Source organism: Artibeus jamaicensis, unplaced genomic scaffold, assembly GCF_021234435.1.
Source record: "Artibeus jamaicensis isolate MK-2021 breed Jamaican fruit bat unplaced genomic scaffold, CSHL_Jam_final contig_497, whole genome shotgun sequence".
NCBI classification, from domain to species: domain Eukaryota; kingdom Metazoa; phylum Chordata; class Mammalia; order Chiroptera; family Phyllostomidae; genus Artibeus; species Artibeus jamaicensis.
In genome coordinates, this window is record NW_026521863.1 from 5,234,233 (window position 1) to 5,258,653 (window position 24,421).

General features: G+C 46.5%; 1 protein-coding gene and 1 pseudogene across 1 annotated transcript; one reads left to right on the plus strand and one right to left on the minus strand.

The window, feature by feature from the left end:
* Nucleotides 1-222: 222 nt before the first annotated feature.
* On the minus strand, nucleotides 223-1,171 carry LOC119034957 (eukaryotic translation initiation factor 2 subunit 3, Y-linked-like; annotated as a pseudogene).
* A 1,090-nt stretch (nucleotides 1,172-2,261) lies between these two features.
* On the plus strand, nucleotides 2,262-10,034 carry SOD2 (superoxide dismutase 2). The gene is made up of 5 exons (XM_037126144.2): nucleotides 2,262-2,381; nucleotides 2,811-3,013; nucleotides 6,213-6,329; nucleotides 7,822-8,001; nucleotides 9,304-10,034. The coding sequence occupies exons 1-5, from the start codon at nucleotides 2,359-2,361 to the stop codon at nucleotides 9,447-9,449; spliced, it is 669 nt and encodes a 222-aa protein (XP_036982039.2). The 5' UTR covers nucleotides 2,262-2,358; the 3' UTR covers nucleotides 9,450-10,034.
* The last annotated feature ends 14,387 nt before the right edge of the window (nucleotides 10,035-24,421 follow it).

Genomic DNA, 24,421 nt, shown 5'->3' on the forward strand with positions numbered 1-24,421 from the left:
TGTTCTTTTTTTTTCATGCTTTAAAGGATAATTTTATTTGAGCCAATTAATTTCTTTTCACTCAAAATTGTGGTGATAAAGCAACATGAAATATGAGGCAAAGGGAAGCTGGTCTTCAGGAATTTGTGTCTTCCAGTTTTTAGTACTATAACATTCCTTCAAGCCCACAGCTACCCAAAGATGAATGATGAAAATAAGAAGAAAAACTCTATTGCAAGCAGGTTTGGTGGTATCCGTGCTACAGCAGAAGCTAGTTGTAGCGAAGTTTCATTTCAATCCTTCCTTGATATAAACGTTAGACATTATTTGGGAATTATCAATTTCTGGTGGATTCAATCCCACATTATGCCGATTTATGCCGTTATTGTAGACCCTATTTTAAGCATGACAGGTTAAATACCAGGCCTGACCTCTACCCCCTGGGCCACCTTTGACACTCCTTTTAGAATACTGCCACTGACCAGCTACACTCCCCTAAGATCGGCTTAAGGTTTGTTGACGTCGAAGGATCTAATAACAAGTATTTCAATATTGTGGTTCAGCTGAGCAGAAATTGGAAAACAGGTGCTCCTTCTGCTACTACTGTGCCTTGTATACAAGGGCAAGGGTGTGTTCATATTGGTCTTTGGCCGGGCTTTCTTTTACCAAATCAATTTTATTTTCTAGAATCAAAATATATGTTAGTGTCACAATTTCTATAGCAGCCAGGTGTTTAGAAGTCTGAGGCTGAGGACAAGACTCACGACCAGCTATCAATCGAAGAGCCACATTCATCTGCTGCCCCGTTCAGCACAGTAGCCATCAAAATATCCTGGCCAGGGCAATGGACAAGGGAAACGTGCCTGGCTAACCTGCAGTTCCCTTTGGTCCCTGGGCTGTCTGTAGGAAACTCATCAGGTTACTTCCACAGGATCTGTAACATTCTGCTGAGGACAACCTGAGTCATCAAGTTTATAAACCTTTGCATTAGCATATCCGAGTTTGATTGTAATATTTATTTCTAGTTCATTTTTGACTGGGACAGTGTGACCTCCAAAAATAGCTTTCACAACTGGATTCCCCATCAGCTACAAGACCAAATTGTATCTATGTTAATTGTGGCTTGTCTGGTGATAACTTCCAGTGAAAGTGGCGGCAATTTGGTAACATACGAGGCGGCGAGATCCTGGTGAGAAAGCAGTCACTCCAGCACCTCCCTCGCGCTGCCCACCCCTTCTGCTATCTTGTCCGTAGGGGAAATTCTTTATTAAGCACCTACTATCTATTTCCTTTTATGTTATTCCATTCAATAAGGGCCCAACTCAGGCGGATAACAGTGTTAAAACTGTCCTAACTTCTATATGGGGAGGGCTCACACAACTCAGGAATTTTTTTAATTGTTGAGAAAGCATTTGATACAGCTTATTAGATTATAAGGCACTATAAGAAAGAATCCTCTGATGTATTTCTTTATATTTTCCCAGCGGTTAAGTCACACCTAACAAATACTCAAGACTGGTAGGTCTTAGTACTCAAAAAGTGTGAACATCGAGTTCTAACCTTGACTCTTTTACTGTGTGACAGGTACAACCTGCTTAACCTCCGTGAACTCTTTAGCTGTAGGCTGGAGTCGATGGTACCTATCCTCCCGGTGAAATAGAGATAAACGTCTGGGAACCCTGCACGCAGTCCCTGGCCTCTTAGGTGTTCAATAACGGCCCTCCGCCTGGCTCAGGCCTGCAGGAGGTCCCAAGGTCACTTTTCTCGGAAAGAGGCCATTCGCGGCCCTGGTTGGCGCGGGGAGCGCAATGGCCCTACAACTTCCCAGCAACCTGGACCCACCCTCCTCACCAACGCGCCCGATCGCGCCAACGCAGTTCAGGGAAACAGGTGTCTCTCCTTCGGGAAAGTCACTTGACCACGGGGCTGCCCCAGCTCGGACACCAGGGAAGGGGCGGGGACGAACTTACAGACCCCACCATCCCGTCTCCCCTGCCCGGACCCGCTGGGCGGTTCCGACGCAGTACGAGATGCAGACCGTACCATCTGACACCGCGGGGGGGGGAACAGCGGCCTTCTCCTGGTGACACGTAGGGAAGCATGGCAGATAGGCACCGGGGCTCCCGCGGCCCACTGGAGAAGGTGTCTGCGACCCTCCTTCTCGGGCCCCTGAGCCCAGGACCCGGGCTGGGTTGGGGCGTGGTAGCCCACGGGGCAGCATACCCCCCTTAGTGGGAGTGGCGATCAGGGGGCGGAGCCCGCGGCGGGCGGCATTGCCCTTGCGGCGCAGCGCGGGTCGCCGGTTCACTCCGAGCGGTCAGCGCGGTGTGGCTGACCTCGGAGAGGCCGGACTCGGAGAGGTCTGCGGTCGCCGTCACCATGTTGTCCCGCGCAGCGTACAGGTTAGGAGCCCATCTGCGCCGCGCAGCGGGAACACGGCCTCTACCCCAAGGGGTAGAAGGTCGGGTGGAGGGGGCTTCAGCGGGGACGGCGGGGTGTCGCCTCCGCAGTCGTCTCTCTCCTTAGGCGAGAGACGTCTCGCTCCTGCAGCTGCCGGGCCGAGTCCCGGCAGGGTCTAGGGCACTTTCTGGGCCCAGGTGTGGCGGGGAGCGGCGGGCGGCCTTGCACGAAGGCAGGTGTGCGTTGAGCGCGTCCAGGTGCTGCCGAACGCAGGACAGCAGGGTTAGTTTAAAGAAGGTGACGGGCGAGACAACAGGCAAACCAGGCAAAGGCCCAGGTGCGCCGCTTGTCCCGCAGCCGGGTCTGCGCAGACCAGCGCGTGTGAAGCCGACTGCGTGCATGAGCGGATCGGTCTGTGTTTGTCTTCCCAGCACGAGCCGGAAGCTGGCGCCAGCCCTGGGGTCTCTGGGCTCCAGGCAGAAGCACAAACTCCCTGACCTGCCGTACGACTATGGCGCCCTGGAGCCTCACATCAACGCCCAGATCATGGAGCTTCACCACAGCAAGCACCACGCGGCCTACGTGAACAACCTGAACGTCACCGAGGAAAAGTACCTGGATGCACTGCAGAAGGGTAGGTGCCGGCTCTCCACTCGGGGAAGCTGACGGCCAGGTGTGTTTCCACAAGGAGACGCTCCTCCGTTTGGTAGATCACTCCATGTATTCTTGACATCCACAAGGGAAATATCCATTTGTGGGAGCCTGGAACAGGCTTGTATTTGTTTACTGATATTTAGAATTCAACAAAAACATATGGAGTTACTATTTTTTTTTAAAAGAGCCCAGTTGACAAAACCGGTAACGTGGATTTTTTGTGTTTTGCATCTGGCGGTGTGTGTGGGAATATTATGCCTTGATATGTCTATGCAAAAAAGATTACACTCTTCAGCCTATTAGTTTAAGCAGTGGTTTGCAGAGGAAATGATTGGCAGTTGCGTTCCAAATAATTGGCAGGTATGGCTTCATGAGCTTCACAGTTTAAAAAACGTATTTTTTTCTGGAGAGGAAATGATTGGCAATCGCATTCCAAATAATTGGCAGGTATGGCTTCATGAGCTTCACAGTTTAAAAAACGTATTTTTTTCTGGAATATACGTATTTTTATTGAATGTCAGTCCTATGAAATTGGTAGAGTGAATTTTTGACAGCGAAATTTTGCTGACTGGGGACACCTAGTGGAGAAATTCAGTATTTCACCCTGATCGTGGATGAAGTAAATAGCAAAACAAAAACAAGAGGAAGTTGCCACATTTTGGAGTCTTTACTTCTGACACTCAGAAACCTCAGATGGGGAGTCTGTGCAGACGGGAAAAGTTTTGGTGACTTAGGACACAACAGATGCGGGAAGGCTGTGGTAATAGAGAGGCTGGGGAGTATCCCAGTTGTGAAAGTATTTCCTACTTGAGGACATCTGACACCTTTAAACCTCTCTTCAGTAACTTCAGAATAGCTTAGTTTCTCTCCTTTGCTTGTGCAATTGAAGCAGCGATTCAGCGATTTACTCGTTTAATGAAAGCCACTGGGGGGAAAAAAAAGCTTTACATTATATTCTGTACTGCCCACTAATTATTAAGTACCTGCAGAGTGTCTTTATTCTAAAAAGCTATATTTTAAAAATTGTTAAAGAGCTGAATTTTCATGTTTGAAATTTGGGGTTGAAGGAGTAGAAGTAAAATTACATCATCCATCTCATCAAATGTAAGTAACAAACTTATTGAACTTTTATTGTGTTAAACAGAATGGAAAAAAAATGAACTGAAACCAGAGGAAAAGTTGAACTTCAGAAAAGTTTTGGTGAGCAGGGTGATGCTCCAACCGAGCCACCCGGCCAGGGCGACAGAAAAATGTCCTTCAAAGCAGATCCCGCGCCCTCCAAATTGCTATTACAATTAAAAACGATTAGCTAAACCTCAAGAGATCGAAATTATTTAACTAATTCTTAATAAGTATGTTACTTTTTCATTAGAAAACTGTAGTTACTGTTGACTTATTAAAACACAGTTAATAAACTTAAATTTATTTTTAGCGTGACTTTTCAAGAAAAATGAATAAAGGGAGACACTGATTTGTGAGAAAGTTATTTTATAAACATAACATCAGAAAGCTGGCATCTTAGAAAACACTTTCAAAGATCAACAGTGCGTTCAGATACCATGTGGTCCCCTCCTCTGTGAGTTGCTGACCAGCTGGCGGGTCAGCCTTGTGTAAGGAAACGGTCGTGTGTCTTGCGCATGAACTGTTTGCGCCTGGAGACCAGCAGCAGAGGGCCTGTTCTGTTATGCACATTCTGAGCAGCATCCTCAGTGGTTCTCTGTGCCCTTCATTTTGTCGATTGCTATCTTGTGAATAATAAACACTTGATAATCATTTAACAAGGGAATTCCCACTGTTATATGATAGTTCACTTCATCCGTAGCTTCTAGAAGGCATATAAAAATATTTTGCCTACTTGTTAAGCAAGGTAGGAAAAAAATGTCTTCAAATGTGACATTTTGTTTTAAGTGCTACAGGTGTGAGAGAATTTTTTTACCTTGGAAACTACGTTCAATATATTCAATTATCGATATATATATTCAGTTATTCAATATATTCAAGTCAATCAACAGACATTTATTGAGTGTCTGCTACACACAAGGCAATATATTGGGCTTTTGGTCACAGCAGTGCATGAAAGTCCTTGTCCTCACTGGAGCTTTTATTTTGGTGGGGAGACAGGAGAACAAGTAAATGCGTAGTATGGCAGGGAGTATAGGGAGAAAAAGTAGGGGAACTCCCTACCCAGTAAAGTTTGCAGTGCAGAAACTTGAAGGAGAGATGAGAGAGTGAAGCACGAGCCTGCCTCGGGGGATGAGTGGTCCCACACAGGAAGCTGTGGGGACCCTAAACTGACAGCGTGCTGAGCCTGCAGCTGGGCCAGCTTGGGGTTGCAGAGGTTCCTGTGGTGGGTGTGTAGCCCACTGGAGGGACTGGGGGTTCATGCTGAGAAGAGCGTTGGTCAGTGCAGGGTGTAGAGGAGTCCCCTGGCCACTCTGTTGAAAATAGACTGTCAGGGGCAGAGGGGGTGGCAGGAATGCTGGGGCCTAGAGGCGGGGGGATGGGTGCTGCTGGTCTGCATCAGGTGTCCCGAGAAGGGGTTGGATCCTGTGCGTGTATGTAAAAGGGAGAGCTGGCCTCGCTGGTGGACATGTGCTGGTAGATGTGGGGCGTGAGGGAAAGGAGTCAGAGATGACCCAGTCATCAAAAACCTCTTGAGAAGACAGCTGGCCCTTCCTGATGCAGGGGAGCCCACAGGAGGAGCGGTTTGGGGTTGAAAATCAGGAGTTCAGGTTTGACTCTGTTGCATTTCTTGTTAACGTAATGTTGAGATAGTTCCCGGTGAATAGTTGTCTACCTAGAAAGTGAAAGATGCAAGTCAGTGTTCCGTAGTCTGTGCGTGGGGCCACACAGTTCAGCGTTCCACTGTTTTTTGTGTTCGTGTTGAGGACACTCTGGCTCCTCGCAGCTCGGGAGTGAGTTTGCTGCTGCTTTGCCCCCACTGCTGGGCCTCCCTCTAGTTGTTCAGCGTGTCGCTTAGCACCTGAAGTCCACTGGGACAAATCATTTTGCAAAGGCCTGTGTGGTGTAGAGTCCTGAAATTGTAGAATTTTAGGACCTATAGGATGCTGTAGAGAAACTACACCAATGACCTGACATTCTACAAAGAATGAAATAGTGTATAGAATGGCTGAAAAAGTAAGAATTTAAAAAAATGTACGTGCCTTTTAACATTTCAGGTGACGTCACAACTCAGATCTCTCTCCAGTCTGCGCTGAAGTTCAACGGCGGAGGCCATATCAATCACAGCATCTTCTGGACAAACCTGAGCCCCCACGGCGGCGGGGAGCCCACAGGTTGGTGTCCGTTGGTGCTGAGAGGCATCTTGCAGCACGGGGCGACTCGGGTCTTTTTACGTTACCCTGATTCTCTTGGGGCGTCATCATGGCATAGTCTTCGTAGCAGGGGGGACAGGCGAGCTGTGACTTTCAAAGGGACATCGGTCAGAATGGAGAGTGCGTGCGGGGGGTTGTGTTGGGAGACACTGTACACACACGGTGTCATGGTGTCGACCTGGGGTTGAAGTGTGAGGCGCTGTCCACTAGGGAAAGACCGAGAACCCGGGTTCAGAAGAGACCGTCCTGGCTCTAGGACCTGGGGCGGGATACAAAACCATTTGTTCTATACCTTACGCTCTTCATCTGTGTGATACAGGGATGATAATAGGGCTGTTTTGAGGATTAAATAAGTTATTAACCATCACGTGCTTAGAATAGTGCCTTTTGCTCTTATTTTACTGCTCGTTCTGAGTGATAAGAATTCTGTCAGTTGTCCCAGAAAGTTAGGTTTCCCAGGTGAGACTCCTGCTTGCTGCAGGTGATGCGGGAGCGTAGAGCTGACAGTCCGGCCCGCTGTCCTCATTCACTCTGCTTCCGTGTGGCCTGCGTGCAGGTGCTCTGCTCGCCGCCCCCCCGCCCCGCCCCAAGGAAGGTGTGGGGCGTAGCTATTGCTCCTCTGCCTTGTTTCTGGGCTTCTGGAACACACCTCAGATTTCTGCGAGTGTGTGTTTTCTGAGTGTGCCCAGAGGCACTTTTTGCACTTGAAACCAGCAGTTTCATTGGGAAGTAAAGGCCAGTGGGGATAAGTATGGGAAGCAGGACAGTTTATTTTTTGTGAGTTGGGTCTTCAGACGGTGATTTAATCCTGTCGGTTTTGTGAGTTACCGGAGTATCGGATACTTTCCTCCTCTTCGACCAGCGGGCATCGGCACTCTGTCATTTTCCATCCTGTGTCACTGTAGTCCATCATTTGGGCTTGTAACGGATGGTTACTTTGAGCAGAGAATATCCGGCCTAGTTGATTTAGTTGGTGTGCTCGGTCTAGAATTATACCCTGTATTACTGCAGGATAGAAGGGCTCTAGTCCTTAAAGTGTAGCCTCAGTTTGGTGATGGAGAAAGTCACTCTTTGAACTGACATCACTGAGCTGGGAAAGGTTTCGCTGCCTTGCAGAAGAGCCAAACACCAGAGCAGATGGGGTAGAAAAGTCCCAGTAAAACTTCTAACGAGTGGGAAAATGAACAGAAACTCTTCTTCCTTCCTGGTGGCCGTGGCGCAGTGAGTGAGGCAGTTGCTCACTGGGCTTCGGTGATGGATGTGCGAGCTAAAACCGAGAGCCCGGGACCCTGGTCTCAGGACAGGGTAACGCAGGCTGGGGGGGCCCGCGGGTCCGGTTGTGTCTTCTGTGTGGTGTTGTCTGACGGGAGCACTTTCACATGGGTCATAAAATACTGTAATTGTTGCCTTCTGTTCATTTGTGGGACTTCTCTGTTTCTTTTCTTTTGAATAGGGGAGTTGCTGGAAGCCATTATCCGTGACTTCGGTTCCTTTGCCAAATTCAAGGAGAAGTTGACCGCTGTCTCTGCTGGCGTTCAAGGCTCAGGCTGGGGCTGGCTTGGTTTCAATAAGGAGCGAGGACGTTTGCAGATTGCTGCGTGTCCTAACCAAGACCCGCTGCAAGGAACGACAGGTCAGACTGCAAGTGTCGCACGTGCATGGGGGGGCTCACTTCACTTGAAACATGTAACCCTAGCAGGACTCGAGCCCATGATGAGTGCACGTGTGTTTGAGCAAATCTTCACAGATGCGTCCCAGAGTCTGTGTGAGCCAGAGCACTTTAAAAGTTCTCGCTGTTTTGAAATCTTAAAACTTATCAAAAATAAACACATGTAACTTTAGAAACATTGATAAAAATATCTTAAACGTAAACCGTTTCATTGGACAGAGGGTTCAGACCAGCTTACTAATGCGGTAAAATGAAAAAGTTAGAGCTAGACAAACAGCAAGAGTGAGGAAAGGCCTCCGTCCTGAGACCCAGATCTTGCTCTCTGCGCTGAGCTCTCGTGGCCAAACCAGGAGGAGCCTTCCAGCGTGTTTCGGAGTCTGACGCCGTCTGGTCTGGAAGTGCCAGTCAGGGCTCACGCATCCCTTTTGTGTGTTGAGCCGGGTTGAATTAGACACTCTTTAGGAAGAAGAATCGTCAGTCATCCGGCAGTTGGCAGGAGCCGTGGCCTTTGATGTGAAGAAGCTGAAGTGACACGTGAAATGGCAGCCGCCTTTTCCACCTGTACACACATGACTCTTCCCGGGTCCTGCTCAGATTTTTCTAGAACCTGAACAGCTCTTTGGGGAGCAGGAGATGCCACAGAATTTGTAAAAGCAGCACACACTTTGTGAGCCCTGAGCACTGCCACCAGTTGGTGTACCTGTGCGGGTGCCTCCCTGGGGAGGCAGACATTTCTGGGCGGACCCGGCCACACCTCCTATGTGTCTCGTTCTGCAGGCCTCCTCGGTTGTCCTTGTTAGCGTGTTCTTTCCATTAGTGTCTCGGGAACGCTTTTGTGCTCCAGGACTGACCTTAGCCTTGGGGAGCAGGGCAGGCTTCGTACAACCTCTCTGAGGACTCGGGCCGTTGCAGGGTCCTCACTCACCCCCACTAACAACACTCTCTTACTGGGATGCCCAGTGAGGACGGCTGAGAACTGGCTCTTGGATAAACCTGTTGGTATTTTAGGAGCAACTATTACAATACTGCAGTTGATTGATTTTCCCAGGTCTATTCCAATTATTTTTAGTGCCAGTCACATTTTCTTCCAGAGTAAAATTCAAGCTCTTTTTTATGGGAGCATTCTTGTGCAAATTTTCTGCTTATATAAGAGACAAAAAATAGATGAGGATGTTGTGAAGGGTGATTGTGGATGTGGAGGGTAAAGGTTGAGAAGACACAGTTCCTAAACTGAAATTTACAGTTTTTACTTCTTCTTTCCCACAGGTCTTGTCCCGCTGCTGGGGATCGATGTCTGGGAGCACGCTTATTACCTGCAGTACAAAAACGTCAGGCCCGACTACCTGAAAGCCATTTGGAACGTAATCAACTGGCAGAATGTCACCGAAAGATACGTGGCCTGCAGAAAGTAAAGCGTCGGCACCGCGCCGGATGCACAGAGCCCCTCCAGCTGCCTCTGCGGCCGTGGGCGGCACCGCGGCACACCCGGGCTGCTCTGTTGTGGCATTTCTGAATGTAGCTTCTTCAAGTATCCGATAAACAGTAATTTAGTGCTATGAATAATGTCTTGTTTTAAAATTTTTGTTACTGGGCACCAGTTTGAAAATACTAACTGCTTTGTATGATTTTAGTCTTTTGATTGAACATTTTCTTTGGAGAGAGAAAATACCAGTCTGTCACAAATGCCACCATCAAGCCATCGAAAGTGTCACGTCCCCATGCTATTAGGGTGTCTTGGGGAGCGTTTCGATCTTGTTCTGCCACATTAATAGAAAATCTAGTCCTTTGACCCAGTTTAACAATAAAATATGAAATTTTTTTCCCAAGGGAAATGTTTAGTTTTCTACTGAAAGTTGCTTCTTTTGTAAGTAATCCTATGTCTAGTGTTCCTTCTCACAGATGTCACCCAGCGGTCTTCAGTTGTTTGTAGTCACGTGTTGCACAGAGGTGACACCGTTTTGTCATTAAAAAATATATATAGAAAATGTGATTGCTAATTGAGAGTCGCTTTATTATGAGAAGGAAACAGTTGCGTGTGTCAGTTTTTCTGTGGGGGAAATGTAAAGGCTCGTATGAGATGCCCACAAGTGCCTGTTTGTAGAAGTGCTCAGAAGGAACGATTTCAGGCCTAGATGATGGAATCGAAGACGGGGATGAGGCCACCATCCCTGTGGCGGGGCGCCGGCCCCCTCCTTGCGCCCCATGCTGAGCACGCTGGCCCAGCGCCTGCCGGCCCGCCACCCCTTCCCCGGAGCCAGTGGCTGCATGGTGCCCAGACGCGTCAGCAGTGCCTCCTGCAGGCATGTGCCTTCTCCGAGATGCTGTTGAGTCATCCCATCCGTTTGGATTTTCTTTTCTTTTAGAAAATGTGCAGTCACGGTGGACACTTTATATTATTGAGTTTTTTCAATGAAGGAAAAACGAGGCACATGGCACAGTGATGCCGCCAATCAGGACAGGCCCCCGCTTTGCCAGCACACCTGGGACAGGCCAGTGTGCACCCCCGCCCTGCAGAGGGTTGGCGGGACCGGTGGGAGGCCTCTTTCTGGTTTTTACACTTAGCCACAGACAGTTGAGGAGAAGGACCTTTTACAGGGGCTGTGGACGCAAATTGTCTGAAAGAATTTTCAGACAAAACGAGACTTTGGGGAGCAAGTCCTGGCCTGCACACAGTGTGTCCTCTGGCCCCCCAACCCCCTGCACACAGGGACACCGCCTCTGCAGGCCTCTCAGCTCAGGCCCCCTCCTTGATTTACCAGCTGCGGTCCAGTGTGGGGTGCCTGCCGAGACAAAGCCCCGGGAAGAGTCGCACTCACAGTGCTTCCTCCCCTCTGTCCGAGCATCCTGCCACCCTCGGGCCACCCAGCCTGTGTGACCCAGTGCCACATCCTGTGGGTGTGGACCTCCGTGGTGGCCCTTTGTCATCTCGTCTGACAAGTTCTTCTGAACTTGTCCTTTGGGCCACACTACATGGCCTAAGAGTTCTTCACATTTTTAAGACCAGAATTTTAAGACAGTCATTCCTCTTCTACTTAAAACTCCTAACTGTCTTTCCTTCAGTTAAATTGGTGGTTCCCAGTGCCAGTGCGCAGAGGAGTCACCTTGGGGAGACTCCACAGTGAGGATGCCCAGACCCCCCACCCCGGGGCCTTCCACTCGGCCCAGGCACGGGCATGAGCTTACTGGGATCTAAGTTTCCCAGGTGGTCCTACTGTGCATTCAGGACCGAGGACATGTAGTGATGCACGGGGGTGGGGGCCCACGTGCCACGTTGTCCCTGTGCAGGGCATGCAGGGCTGCTTGGGGTGGGTGACAAGTATACAATGACATGCATCCACCATTACAGTATCAGAAATGATTTTACTGCCTGAAAAATCCGCTGTGCTCCACTTGCTCATTCCCTTCTCCGGCCCCCTGGAAACCACTGACCCTTGTGGTGTCCCATAGTTTCATGTTTTTCCAGAAGGTCACGTGGTTGGAATCACACCTACATCAGATTGGCTTCTTTAGTTTAGAACACGCATTTGAGGTTCCTCTGTGTCTATTCATGACTTGACAGCTCAATTCTTCGGCGCTGAGTAGTATTCCATTGTCTAGAAGCACCCAGTTTGTTCCTGGACTGAGGAACATCTTGGTGCTTCTGAGTTTTGGCAATTGTGAATAAAGCTACTATAAACATTTTCATGGGCACAGATTTTAACTCATTTGGGTAAATACTAAGGATAGTATTGCTGGATTGCTGGATCATACACTAAAAGCAGGTTTAGTTTTCTGGAAGTGGAGTTGAAAAAAACTAACAATTTTAGGTGGTTAAGTGTCTACCCCACCATGGGAAGACATTCACCAGTAGCCAGGGCCCCTGCATATGATTGGAGAGCTGTGCCCCAATAGGGTGTCGGGCCGAGGGTGCGTGTTGGGCTGAAATGCAGCCTCCCTTCTGCCTGTGTGGAGCGGCACCTGCGCAATTCCCACTGAGCTACCTTGTGAGCCAGCTGACATTTCGCCAGTGGTCTCCAATTTCTTCTCTGTCCTAGAGAATTAATCCTCTCCAAAGCCTCCAGGGGTGGGGTGGGGATTGAAAATCATTGTGCCCCCTAAACTTAATCCCTTCCTCCTAAACTCCCCATTCCAGAGTTTGTCCTGTACTCACGGGAACCCAGAGTCATCTGCGCTCTGCTCCCAGCCTCAGGGTTTTGTTTTGTTTTTTTTTTAAAGCTTTATATCCTGTACACATGACCCAAAACAGAACTTAAACACAATGACCTTTATTTTATTTTAGTATCCTTCTTACTTTCTACTATGTACTTTAAATTTATTATTTTATTTATTGACGAGAGAGAGAGAGAGAGACCGATTTGTTGTTCCACTTATTCGTACATTCATTGGTTGACACCTCTATATACTCTGACGTGGGATTGAACCTGCAATCCCTGTGCATGAGGACAATGCTCCGACCAACTGTGCTACCCAGCCAGGCTCCAGGTCTCAGATTTAACTCGGATGCAGCCTCGTGGCTCAAGGACCTATTTCCCTTTTTCTCTAACAACCTTCAAAAGCTAATCGCCTGCAAAAGCTCTATTCTTCCCCCATTCAGAGGAAACCTCAGGATTGCCTCTCCATCCCCATTACTGTAAATATACAGGGTGGAGAAAAAGCAGGTTTACAGTCATTTATATGGGAAATAGTACAATAATTAGTAAACAGTAATAAAGGAATAATGTGGTGTTTTGCGTACTAACTGTAAACCTACCTATGCCTGCCCTGCATTTGCTCTAAAAACCACCAGGTGGCAGTATTTCCACGCTTTTGTTCCTCCAGACTCCGATAAAAAGCTGGGTCTAGGGAAAAGCAGACTGGCTCAGCATTCAAGGAGGCCCCCAAGGCACACAATTCTGAATCTTTCTTGCTTTGTTCCTTTGGGAAGGGGTGTTCTTCCACTTTTTCTTTTCCTTTTATTCTTTTTATTTAGGAACAATCTCAAATGTATGTTAAAGTAGCAATTAAAGTACAAGTTTTTTCAGACTTAAGAGGATCCATTGCCAAGAGGATGCCCGAAGTTGCCAAGTACTTGGTATTTCCTGCAAACTAGGATGTTCTCCTGCACCGCTACTGGACAGCCTCCAAAATCAGGAAATTAACAAGCACGTCTACTGCTACCCTGTGATGCTCAGATGCCATGAAGTCATCGTCCCAATAATGCCCTCTGTAGCAACAGAAGCCTTTCCAGAGTCAGCATTGTGTTCAGTTATCACGCCTCCTGCCCGAGATGCTGCTGTGGTGTGGTCGCAAGGCCCCACATCGCAGACCCCGTGCAAACGAGAAAAGCACTCCTTTCCCTGCTTTGTGCCTCCAACCTATTTGGACAGGGGAGCTGGCCTGCGTGCGGGGTCTTGCAAAGGCTCCAAACAGGAAACTCCTAAATCCGCCAGAGGTGTGTTTCCGTGGTATGCCGATCTCAATGCGCCCTTATTAGTTCTCTTTCTTACGCAGCTGAAAAATAATTCCCTTCAGGCAAGAGCCCATTCTTCATGTTCTTTGTTCTGCCTTATTTAGGTGACGGAACTGCCATCCTCTGCTTTCAGAGGTTTTTAAAGAGGCCCGCACCGCGGTGAAGGAAAGGGTGTGCGGGCATCGACCATGACGTTGTATCTGATTTTATTTTCTCCCCTTCTTGCCAAGGAATTTCTTTCCCTGAGAAGGGAATCAGATTTGTGGTGGTTGTAAGTCTTATTTCTTCAAATATGTCCTTTGTTCTTTCTACCTCTTTCTCTTCCTGGAAAAATTCACGTGTCTCTCAGATTTAGTGGGATGGGGTCTGCTTCTTTCCTCTGCGCTCTGTCCGCCCCTCTCTCTGTCCTGGCGCTCGCTGGTCATGCTGTAACGGTTTGCTTCCCCCGGGGCGGGAATTAGGTCTTTGTTCATTGCAGACCCTAATCACAGGGCTTGACACCAAGCACGTGGTCAGTTTAACAGGGAAAACACATAACAGGTCTTTCCTTTAGATATTTTCCTCTCGTATTTTAGTCTGGTATTTTTCTCAGTTAGGTGGCATATGTGGGAAACGGAATAGGAAGCATTGTCCCGTAGGCTGAGATACCATTCATTACCGATGACCAGGAGTTGCCCCAGGGACACCGGAGCAGCGCCAGAGAGCATGACAGGAGATGGTCTCTGAAACGCCAGGCTGTCCTTTGCAGGCTCGTTGCTAATCACATGGCAGTTTAATCACTTAAGCTTCTTGATACTTAAAGTGTTTCAAGACATTTTTGGCTCTTAATATTAAGACTTTTTCAAATGGCTACAGACAGTGCTTGGTAAGCAGAGCCATTTAAAAACACTGGTGAGAATTACTGTGGGCATCGTGGATGGCACGGAACTTGCACTCAGAGGGCCCATTGCCTCTGTGTTGAAGTGCACTTGGACCCGTCCTCTGGGGGAGACGCTGGGCCTGCCTCCAGCTGTCCCCGGACCACCTGCCTGTGGGACGAGCGGCCTTCTGTTCCAAAACACTGTGCTTGATTCATCAGGACCCAGCTGACAACGAAGGGGTGTGGACTAGCATGAAATTTGCATAATATAATTCCTACTTCAGATGGTTGTCCAAGTGAAACCCCAAACTCTCTGCTGACCGATGTTTATAAAAACCAAGAAATAATATTTATAGGAGTTCGCCTGAAGCGTGACTGCTGGGTTCTCGGCCTGGGCGGCCTTCCTTGGGGGAGGTCTGCTCCCCCCTCCCTTCTCCCTGTGTTGATTCTGGTTGTGCTAAAGGGAGTGCAGTTTCTCCGAATGTGCCAGGTCCTCCAACCACCACGTTTGGGCTGGGCAGCGCACTGGACCGCTGCCTGCGTGTCCTGTGCTGCTTCGGTCTTGTGTGGACCTCCGTGTACTGAACAGGTGAGCAGACTACAACAGGGAGTGAGAGCCTGGGCTTCAGGGACAGACGTTCCCGACTGGGATCCTGCTCTAGTCCTGGCTCTTCCTTTTGCCACCGGTGACCACTGACAGATCTCCTGGTGTCCCTGAGTCTTGGTTTTCCCGTCTGTAACATAGGGGAAGAACACTCCTGGGATGATGAAACCAATAATTAACTGCAGCAGTTGGCGCAGAACCTGGCCCGTAGTACGTACTCAACATAGATTTTAAATGTTTGATGTATTTATTAAGTGCGCACTGGTGTCCTATCATTGGCCTGCGTGGGGATGACCTGGTAACAGAGGTCCCAACTGGTGTTGTGGTAGGGATTCGCCAACATGATCAGTCATTCATTCGTTCATTCATTCAGCAAGTATTTGTTGACAGATTCTAGTGGCTGGTGCTAGAACAATGAGTAACACATTCACCAGTCCTTCTCTCAAGCAGCTGGCCTTCTAGCTGGTGGTGAGTGGAGGCAGGAAATGAGCATGCAGACAGGTGAGTGATTTGTGAGTACTAGGGAAACAGTGGGAACTAGATGGGGGGCCGAGGGGGCCCTTCAAGAATGTGGTCACAGTGGGCCTCACCGAGGAGGTGTTGTTTGGGCAAAGGCTTGAAGGAAGTAGGGCTGAGGGGCGCAGATAGTTAGGGAACGAGCACCCCCTGAAGCCTTGGTGTGGGCGTGAACCCCTGGTGTGTTCCAGAAATTGCCCAGAGACAGAGGTGCCTGGAGGGCAGGTGGCTGGGGGAGCGAATGTTGGGGTGGGGGATGGGGTGGGGGATGGGGGATGGGGTGGGGGATGGGGGATGGGGGAGGAGTTCACTTAGGCCCGTGGCCTCTGGAAGGATGTTGGCTTTTGCTCTGAATGAGGTGGGAGCCATTGGAGGGTGTGGGCGAGGGACATGTTCTTCAACTTGAACCTCCCAGTTTCCTTCCCTCCCTTGTTTTCTTTCATCTTCCATTTTCTTTTCCTTTCCTCCCCCTCCCCCATATCCTCCCCTTTCTTCAACAACAACTACTACTTCTTGTTCTTGTTCTCCTCCTTGCTCTAATTATTTTTCTTCTTCTTCTTCACCTCCTCCGTCTTTCTCTTCTTCTCTCCCTCCCCTTCAGCTTCTGGAAGATCAATAGGAAATTCTCCCTCAAACTGCAGTATCAGTTCGGCTGTGTCCCTGAGCTGCTGGCTGGTTTTCAGACAAGATTATGAAAAGTCTCGCTTGCGTGACTTCCAAGGTTGAGTTCTGTGTGTTGGCCCCCGGAAAGCCGGTCTCCGGCAGCTATCAGGGCACGTGCACAGTGGTGGAGCCTCCCTGGCTGCATAATCGCTTGGTTCCCAGTGGGTCCCTCCGCCGGCCTGCGGCTCCGTGGAGGCCGGGGCCATGGTGCAGCTTGAAACATGAGGAGTGGGCCGCTGGCCCCGCTGCACCCCTGCACTCAGTACAGACTGCTTGAATACCTGAACACATAGAATTGATGAGATAGTTTTTATTTTCTTTATTGCCATCATGTGAACCCTACACATTATGAAACCTCTGTTCAGAGAGCCAGAGGCAATTGTATTATTGGATAAAAATCGATCTGTTTAAAAATACATCGCAAGACTGAACTTCATGCCCGCAAGGTGCAGGCCAAGGGACCCAGCCCTGTTGTGATTTGGCAATGGGCTGATGGGCTCCCACTCTGCCACTGTGTTGGAGGTCGGACAGGAAGGGTTCAGAGAAACGGTGAGATTAGGTAAGGAAGCCCACTATGTGTGTGTGTAAAGAAAAGAATTTAGGACCCTCAGTTGAGTGGTTTTTTAACTTAAATGACTTTATTATATTTAATGTGGATGTGCAAACATTTAAACCTACACGAGATTCTATTTTTTACAGCTCTTATACAACAAAAACAGCAAATAAATGTATCATTTAATGCAAACACAATGGTGAGCGGGCGCCGCCCCGCCCCCAGGCGCTGCGTTCTCCCCCGGTGGTTCGACTCTCTCTCCTGCAGGTGGTTCGACTCTCCCCACACTGTCTGCACTCAGGACAGGGCACAGTGCGCATCCCGCCTGCCTTCTGCCATGCGGTACACCTTCTACCTTTGCCGGATCAAAATGCCTCATCCTTGAAGCTGGTGTCTGCGTAGCTCCCCCCGCCGCCAGTGGTCTCGCCTGATGGCTGCACGCTGGCAAGACCCAGAGAGTCAATTTGGTATTTTTCTTTTTTTAAAGTTTATTGATTTTAGAGAAAGGGAGGAAGGTAAGAGGAGAAAGACAGACAGACAGCAGATGTCGATTTGTTGTTCCATGTATTTATGCATTCATTGGTTGGTTCTTGTATGTGCCCTGACTGGGGATTGAACCCACAACTTTGGTGCATTGGGACGATGCTTTAACCAACTCAGCTCCTCGGCCAGGGCTTGGTATTATTTCTTGTGTGTATGCACATGTGTGTGTATCTGAGTGTGTGTTAGAGAGAGAGGAAGAGAGAGAGAGAGGAAAAGGAGGAGAGGAGTTATTTTTGTAACTGTTGACTTTTTTCTTTTTAAAAATATACTTGATTGATTATGCTATTAGTTTTTCCAATTTTTTCTCCCCTTTCTCCCCTTTTTCCCCTCCACCCTGCACCCCCTCCCACCAGCATTCCCCCATCTTATTTCATGTCCACGGGTCATACATGCAAGTTCCTTGGCCTCTCCATTTCCTATACTATTCTTAACCTCCCCTGTCTGCTTTGTACCTACCATTTATGCTACTTATTCCCTGTATCTTTTCCTTCACTTCCTCCTCCCCCTTCCCATTGATAACCCTCCATGTGATCTCCATTTCTGTCATTCTGTTCCTGTTCTAGTTGTTTGTGTAGTTCATTTTGTTTTTTAGGTTCATTTGATGGTTGTGAGTTTGTTGTCATTTTACTGTTCATATTTTTGATTACCTTCTTTTTCTTAGATAAGTCCCTTTATATAACTGTTGACTTTAAACTTCTCCCTACATTTTGATGGCACCTATTCTCCTATAGAGATATTTCAGGAGAATCGGGCCGTATGCTTGCCTCTGGTTCTTTTTGGGATTTTTAACATTAAGTCTTAAGATAAAAGTTAGTGTGTAGTTCTGGCAAATAAGTATAAGAATTCGAGAATGCATGTCTTGGGCAAATTCCAACACTATTGCTTTTTATTTTCCACTTAAGTCAAATATTTTAAAATTTTGGAGACGGTGTTTACCAGTTTGTTATATTCTAGACTATTCATGAGATAGTTTATCTAAAATTTACTGATTTTTGTTCAGATTATGATAAACAGGTTTATTATCTGTTTTTAGTTTTTGGTCATTATCACAAAGCAAACTTCAGTTAAAATGTCATTTTTTTTTCTTGACTTTACACAAATGTTTTCTGAAGTGTTCTGTGAATTCTTCATAAATATGGTATATACATTTCTACTGCCAAAGAATGTATTAGTCTTAAATTTGAGTTTTGGACTCTAACATCTGTGAACATTTGAAATGGAATTATGTTTCAAAATCTAATTGTGAAATTAATGTGGAATCTACATCTTGAGACTATGAGGGCCTCAATATTTAGATGACCATATGAATACAAAGCGTAGGCACTTCAATTTCATGGTTTGTTTTTCTGGTTCTATTTATAGAGCAATTCTAGTGGTTTACAAATACAACATGTTAGGTATTAATTAGCAAAACACACAAATGTTAACATTTAGCTTTTTAATTTAATCCTTTCTTGGAGAAAGGGCAAAAGTGGATTAAAGTCAGACCATGAAATAAAACTTTAATATGAGAACATGAATTTCTCCTTCATATTCCAAGTCCATGACGATCTGGGACGCCCATTATTATTTGATTGTTTTTCGTTTTCAACCAGATGCTCGGTACTCCGCAGGCCTGGCCGCAGTGGGACGTGGCCGAGAGACACACTGACTCACAGGCATGTTTGCCATTGTGGTGTCTTCCGAGTCATGCCTGTCCACTGTGGGTTTTGCTCACTATTTTTATTAGGGCTTTTACAATCCCATCCTAAAACTTTTCCCCAAACCCTGTCGGTTTTCCTGCCGCAGAGAGATACTGTTACTGTAATTTTGGTCAAGAGTCATCCCTCAAACACTGTTTTTTTTTTCCCCTCCGAGTTAGGATTGTGCTGAGCAGGCTGTACTTGTGTGTATGTGAACTTGTCATCATACAATGTTTCTCCTGCACACCACTGCTTGATTTGTTGATGCTTTATACAGTGTGCACACACAAACTTAAAAATCATGCTAGAAGCTTCAGTTTGCATTTTATGTTTTTCAATGTGTTGAGATGGGTGTATAAACACACAGGTACACTCAGTTACACGTTTAGTGACCCAGTTACACGTTTAGTGACAAAATATGTTATTGAGCCATGAGACTGAAGGTTGGTGCAAATTGAGGCTGAATCAGTTAGGGTATTTTTGTTGGAAAAAAAAAATCCCAACCCACAGTGGCTTAAGTGGAGAGGACAATGATTGGCTCAGGTGACGACAGTCCGGGGGTGAGGAGGACCTAAGGCTGGTTGGCCCAGTGGCCTGCGGTCTTCAAGGGTCCAGGTGTTTTCTGTCTGTCTGCTCTGATACCTGCAGTGTCAGCTTCGTGCCAAGGCTCGTCTTCTCCAGGGTTGAGGTTTGGCGGCACCTCAGTCAGGGCTTTTGCATGTTTGCCGGTGCCTTTGCATGTTTAACTGGGTCTTGGCCTCTTTCTTATTGATTTGTATGTGTCAAAGAAGCGCATGTTTGGGTACCAGTCCCTAGTCTGTTGTAAGTGCAGAGACCTGTTCTCAGTCTGTGACTCCTCTTTTAATTCTGTTCATAGTATCTTTTGAACAATTCAAGTTTTATGTTTAATGAAGTCAAATGCCAATATTTTCCTTTATTATTTATGTTTTTGTGTCTTATTTAAGAGATCCTTACCTATCTTGAAATCATATATTCCCTTATACTTTATGCTAATAACTTTAAGTCATTTTCTTCTTCCAGTATTTGAATTTTAGATCTATCCAGCACTGATCTCATTTAACTTTTCAATATGAAAAGTCAGCTGCTATAATATTATTTATTGGATGGCTCATCAGTTCTCCACTGGCTGGTAATGCCATCTTTATTGTATGCCAAGTTTCATATATATATATATATATATATATATATGACAATTTCTGGGCTTTCTATGCTTATTCATTGATCTTTTTGATCAATTCTGCACCAACATCAAACTTTTTTTAAACAGGCTTTATTGAGGTATAATTAACATATAACATGGCATGTTTTTAGCTCCTGATTTTTATAAATCTGACTTATGCACCAAGACAATGACCACACCATCCCCACAAAAGTTTCATTGTGACCCTTGGTGATCCCTCCCTTTGCCCATTTCTGAGTCCTTACCCACAGGCACCCTCTGATTTTCCTTCCATTGCTGTAGCTTGGTTAGCATTTTCTGGAACAATATAAAATTGGAATACTCTTTTTTGTATAATTAACTTCACTTGGCATAATCATTGTGAGTTCCTTTATGCTGTTGCGAGGATCGAGGGCTCATTCCTTTTTGTTACTGAGCGTCATTCCATTGCATATGCTACGGTTTGTTGATCCGCTCAAAAATGGGTTATAATTATACTATATATTATAATATATATTCAAAAACATATAGCCCCTATATATTTTTAATGTTAATTTTTCCAACAATGACTAAAGTGAAGTATCTTTTTCTACTCCTCAGAATGACAGTGATTTTGGAACTATAATTTTTTTGAGTTTGCTTATCATCTTCCATTGTCATTTCTTATTGTACTCCCATTTGTAATAGCACAGTCGGTTATCTTTATTTTTGAAATGGATTCTTACTTAGACTCTTCAAGTCTTTGGCTGTTGTTTGTTTTCGGATCATCTTTGCTTCAAGTGCTCTTCTACCTTCTGGGCTAAAATTTTATTTCTGCTAAAGTAAAAATCAGTAATTTTTTTGGTGACTTTAAATAAATAAACAGTTAGATATTTCTCCAGCAAAATGGGTTTACTCGGGAACAAAGAATCACAAATCCTGATGCAAAGTCTAGGGGTGAACCATACGCAGGTCCAGAGAAAACAAGAAGAGGAACGGGGCTGTTCTAAACAAAGATTCTATTGGAGGAAGCTAGAAGTTCTAAGTGTGGTGGCTTCTCATTGGCTGAGCTCTGAGCTGTTCCTGGGCCAGGAGGACTCTTCCATTTCTCATGATGACGTAGTCACGTAGGGCCACTTCCTGTTGGAGACATGGGTATCTCTATTCCGGTGGGGTTGGTTCCTGTTCGTTGAGGGCGTGTTCGCGACGGTTCAAATGTCCAGCCCTCCGGCTGCCCTTGAAATGAGGCTTCTGTTTCTTAATGTTTATGCTGTGCTGTGGCCCAGGCTGCTGTAACCGCCCCCACAGGTTGGCTCTTTTCATCCTCGCGGGAGCTCTGGCTGCAAGGTGCTTGCGGATGTGCGTCCCTCTTGTGACCCCCGCTTTTTCCTTCACAAACCATCGGGATTTTCTCCCCTTGGTCTCTGCGCAGTTTCCATTGTCTTTCTCCCCGTACTTTTCCTTTCTTGCCTTTGAGCTTGGCCCATCTATTGGCAAATAAATCATGTCCCCCAGGTTTCTGAGTGTCCCAAGCAGCAAGGGCGGAGGGGTCTCCAGGCAGAGGCTGGTACGTTATTCTTAGAGAGAACCTGGACTGAGCAATCAGTCACGGCACCAAGGAACTTCCGCGAGAGGCTGCCTTTTCTGTGACTTTGTCCCTTCTTGCTTATTTGAATATGGGACCTCAGTTACAATGGAAAAGAGCGAGAGTGTTAGGAGATTTAAGACTGGAATTGGTGATTCTCGCATAAGTTCCTTCAGTTTTTCTGGAATGGTTTTTAGGAAAAAGGACAATATTTAATCAGGGACTATCATTTCCGGTCCTTCTCACCCACAAATGAAGTATGGTCATTCAGTTTAATAGTAAGTACTGTAAAAAAAAAAAAAAGCAAAATTCAACTAAATTTTAAAGATCTTATAGGTTTATATAGCATTCATAACTTGGGAAGCATCAAATGTAGCACATATTATAGAAAGGAGCTCCTAAGACCTATAGAAAAAAAGAAGGGTACAGGAACAAGAGATTTGTTCTAGGCAAAAACGCAGGTTGCTTACTGTGTTACTGTGAGGTTATTTTCCTTACAGGGGATGGCGGGGGTCTATCAGGCGAATTAACTAATGCTGAGCATGCGCCTCCTGATTGATTGGTTTAATATTCCATTCCTGGGGAGCTAAAACTGTAATTAAGTTTCAGTTTGGCGATGTGGGGCTTAGCATAAGTGCCTGCTTTCTGGGCCTGTTGTCTTTAACAGTGCTTATAAATACCATTAAATACAACTAGGAGTACATCTGTCCCTTAGTGCCCCCTGGAGGAAGGAATTTGAATAGAGTGGACGGCAGTGTGTAATTCTGTCGTTTAGCCGCTGAGCTACCACTTCTACCTTTCGCGTGTGTTTCTTCTGTAAAATAAGGCCTTCTGCAACACTAGTGTGTCGTGAAAACAGTGGTGCAAACCCTTCTCCTGACTGGTCACTAACTCGAGAGAAATTTAAGGAAAGCATGCCAACACTTAGTGGAAAGATGGTGATTTAGGCTGAACGCAAACCTGCCGATCAAGCATGAACATCACTTTGACTTTACAGCACAGAAAGTTATTGGAAGGTAAATGCAACGGGCCACCTTGGTGGCCGAACTGCCTCTGTGCCAGCATATTTCCCATTCTGCACTGGAGACACACTGGCTCAAAGCGATCTGCTTGTCTTCCTAATTGTGGAGTCCCCTTTCTGGTAAGCACATGGATTACCTTCTGTACTAGTGTTACAGGAAAACCTCCTTCTTGGGGTGGTTGGGGATTTGATGAGTTAGGAAATATAAAGTGCTCAGAACAGTGCCGGGAATATGGTAAGTGCTACTATTTAAGTGTTCGCTATTATTGTTGGGCATTACCTACATGTCCAGTGGTAAGAATACCAGAAAAAGCAATGTATTGAGGATCCAAATATAATGGCAAATAATATTTTATTTGTAGAAGAGGAATGAAAAATATATTGACTATCTTGACAAGTCGGAGAAAACATCTGAAAGCAATAAAAGAGAGTTAATGAGGAGCCACTGGGTGAATTATCTGTGAACAATGGGACCATCAGTACACCATTTTACTAAACTGGCTCTGGGTAGTAGTTCACAGAAAGAAAGGGAGGCAGAGTGAGTAAGAAAGGAAGTGGGGACTGGAGTAGGCTAAACGGGTAAATAAAGAGGTTCTTATGGAACATGAGTCAGTGATACGATCTAAATGCTATAAAAGGCAAAAGCCACATTTGGACATGGTAAGAAACCTGGCCTGAACAGCAGAACATGCTTCATTATTCCATTTCCTTTGGCTCTTGCTGGGGCCCAGCTAAAAAAAACCTATTCAGACTTTCTTTGTGTTACATTTCCAAAAATCACATGTTGCATAAAGTTGAGAGGAGTGGAGCAATCTTGACCTAGAGTTTGGAAAAAAAGAGGAATATGAAACACTTACAATAGGCACCCAAAGTAGCTTGATGTTGACTTAATGACCTGTGGCCAGTATTTGGAAGAGAGAAGTTTCGATTATTCTGATCAGTCCAGAACAGTGGAATGAGAAATCATAGAGTAAAACTGCCAGCAGGGGGAATAAATATTGACACCAGGAATAACCTAACCACAAGAATGACTCGGTCAGTGGGACCAGTGGCTGATCAAAGCTAGGAACGATGCTGAGAGTACTATGGGTTCAGAAAACTGCCTCTCCGGTTCGCTTTAGCATAGACATAAGCTCAAAATTGCCCTGAAAATACCATGATCAGCTAAGTCCAGCAGCACCTGTCTGTCCTCAGTGTTTCTCCAGGTAGAGGCTTCATTTCCTGATCCAAGCCAGGGACCGCTAGGGGAGCAGAAGGACCTTGTCGATGATTGACCCGCAGGCAGCAACATCTCATTCCAGGTACCTGTGGCTGCCTTGTGCCACTCCATGGTGATAATTCTGCTCCCCATGGGTTTCCTGTACATGCAGTGGGAGCCTTTCATCTTTATTCCATTTAATGAGAAAGCCTTCAAGGCATCACTCCCACCAATACTAACCCCCTGGGTCGACACAAAGTGGCAGCGAACAGGGAAAGCTGGAAACAAAATTAACATTGACCTGCAGAAGGGGCTCGTCACACTGGCCAGTACCTGTCCCCTTGTCAGAGGTGCCTTTCCTGACCTCTCTTATTGAGGTGGACTCTACCTCCACCCCAGATACAGGATAGTAACTCAGTCAGGAAGTCCCCCAATGATCTGTTTGCTTACTCGTTCGTTGTCAGCCTCCCTCACTGAACATAAGAGCCTGTGAGCTAGGTGGCGGTCCTGTCTTTTTAAAAGCCGTGTCACCCACTATCTAGAAGGTGCCTG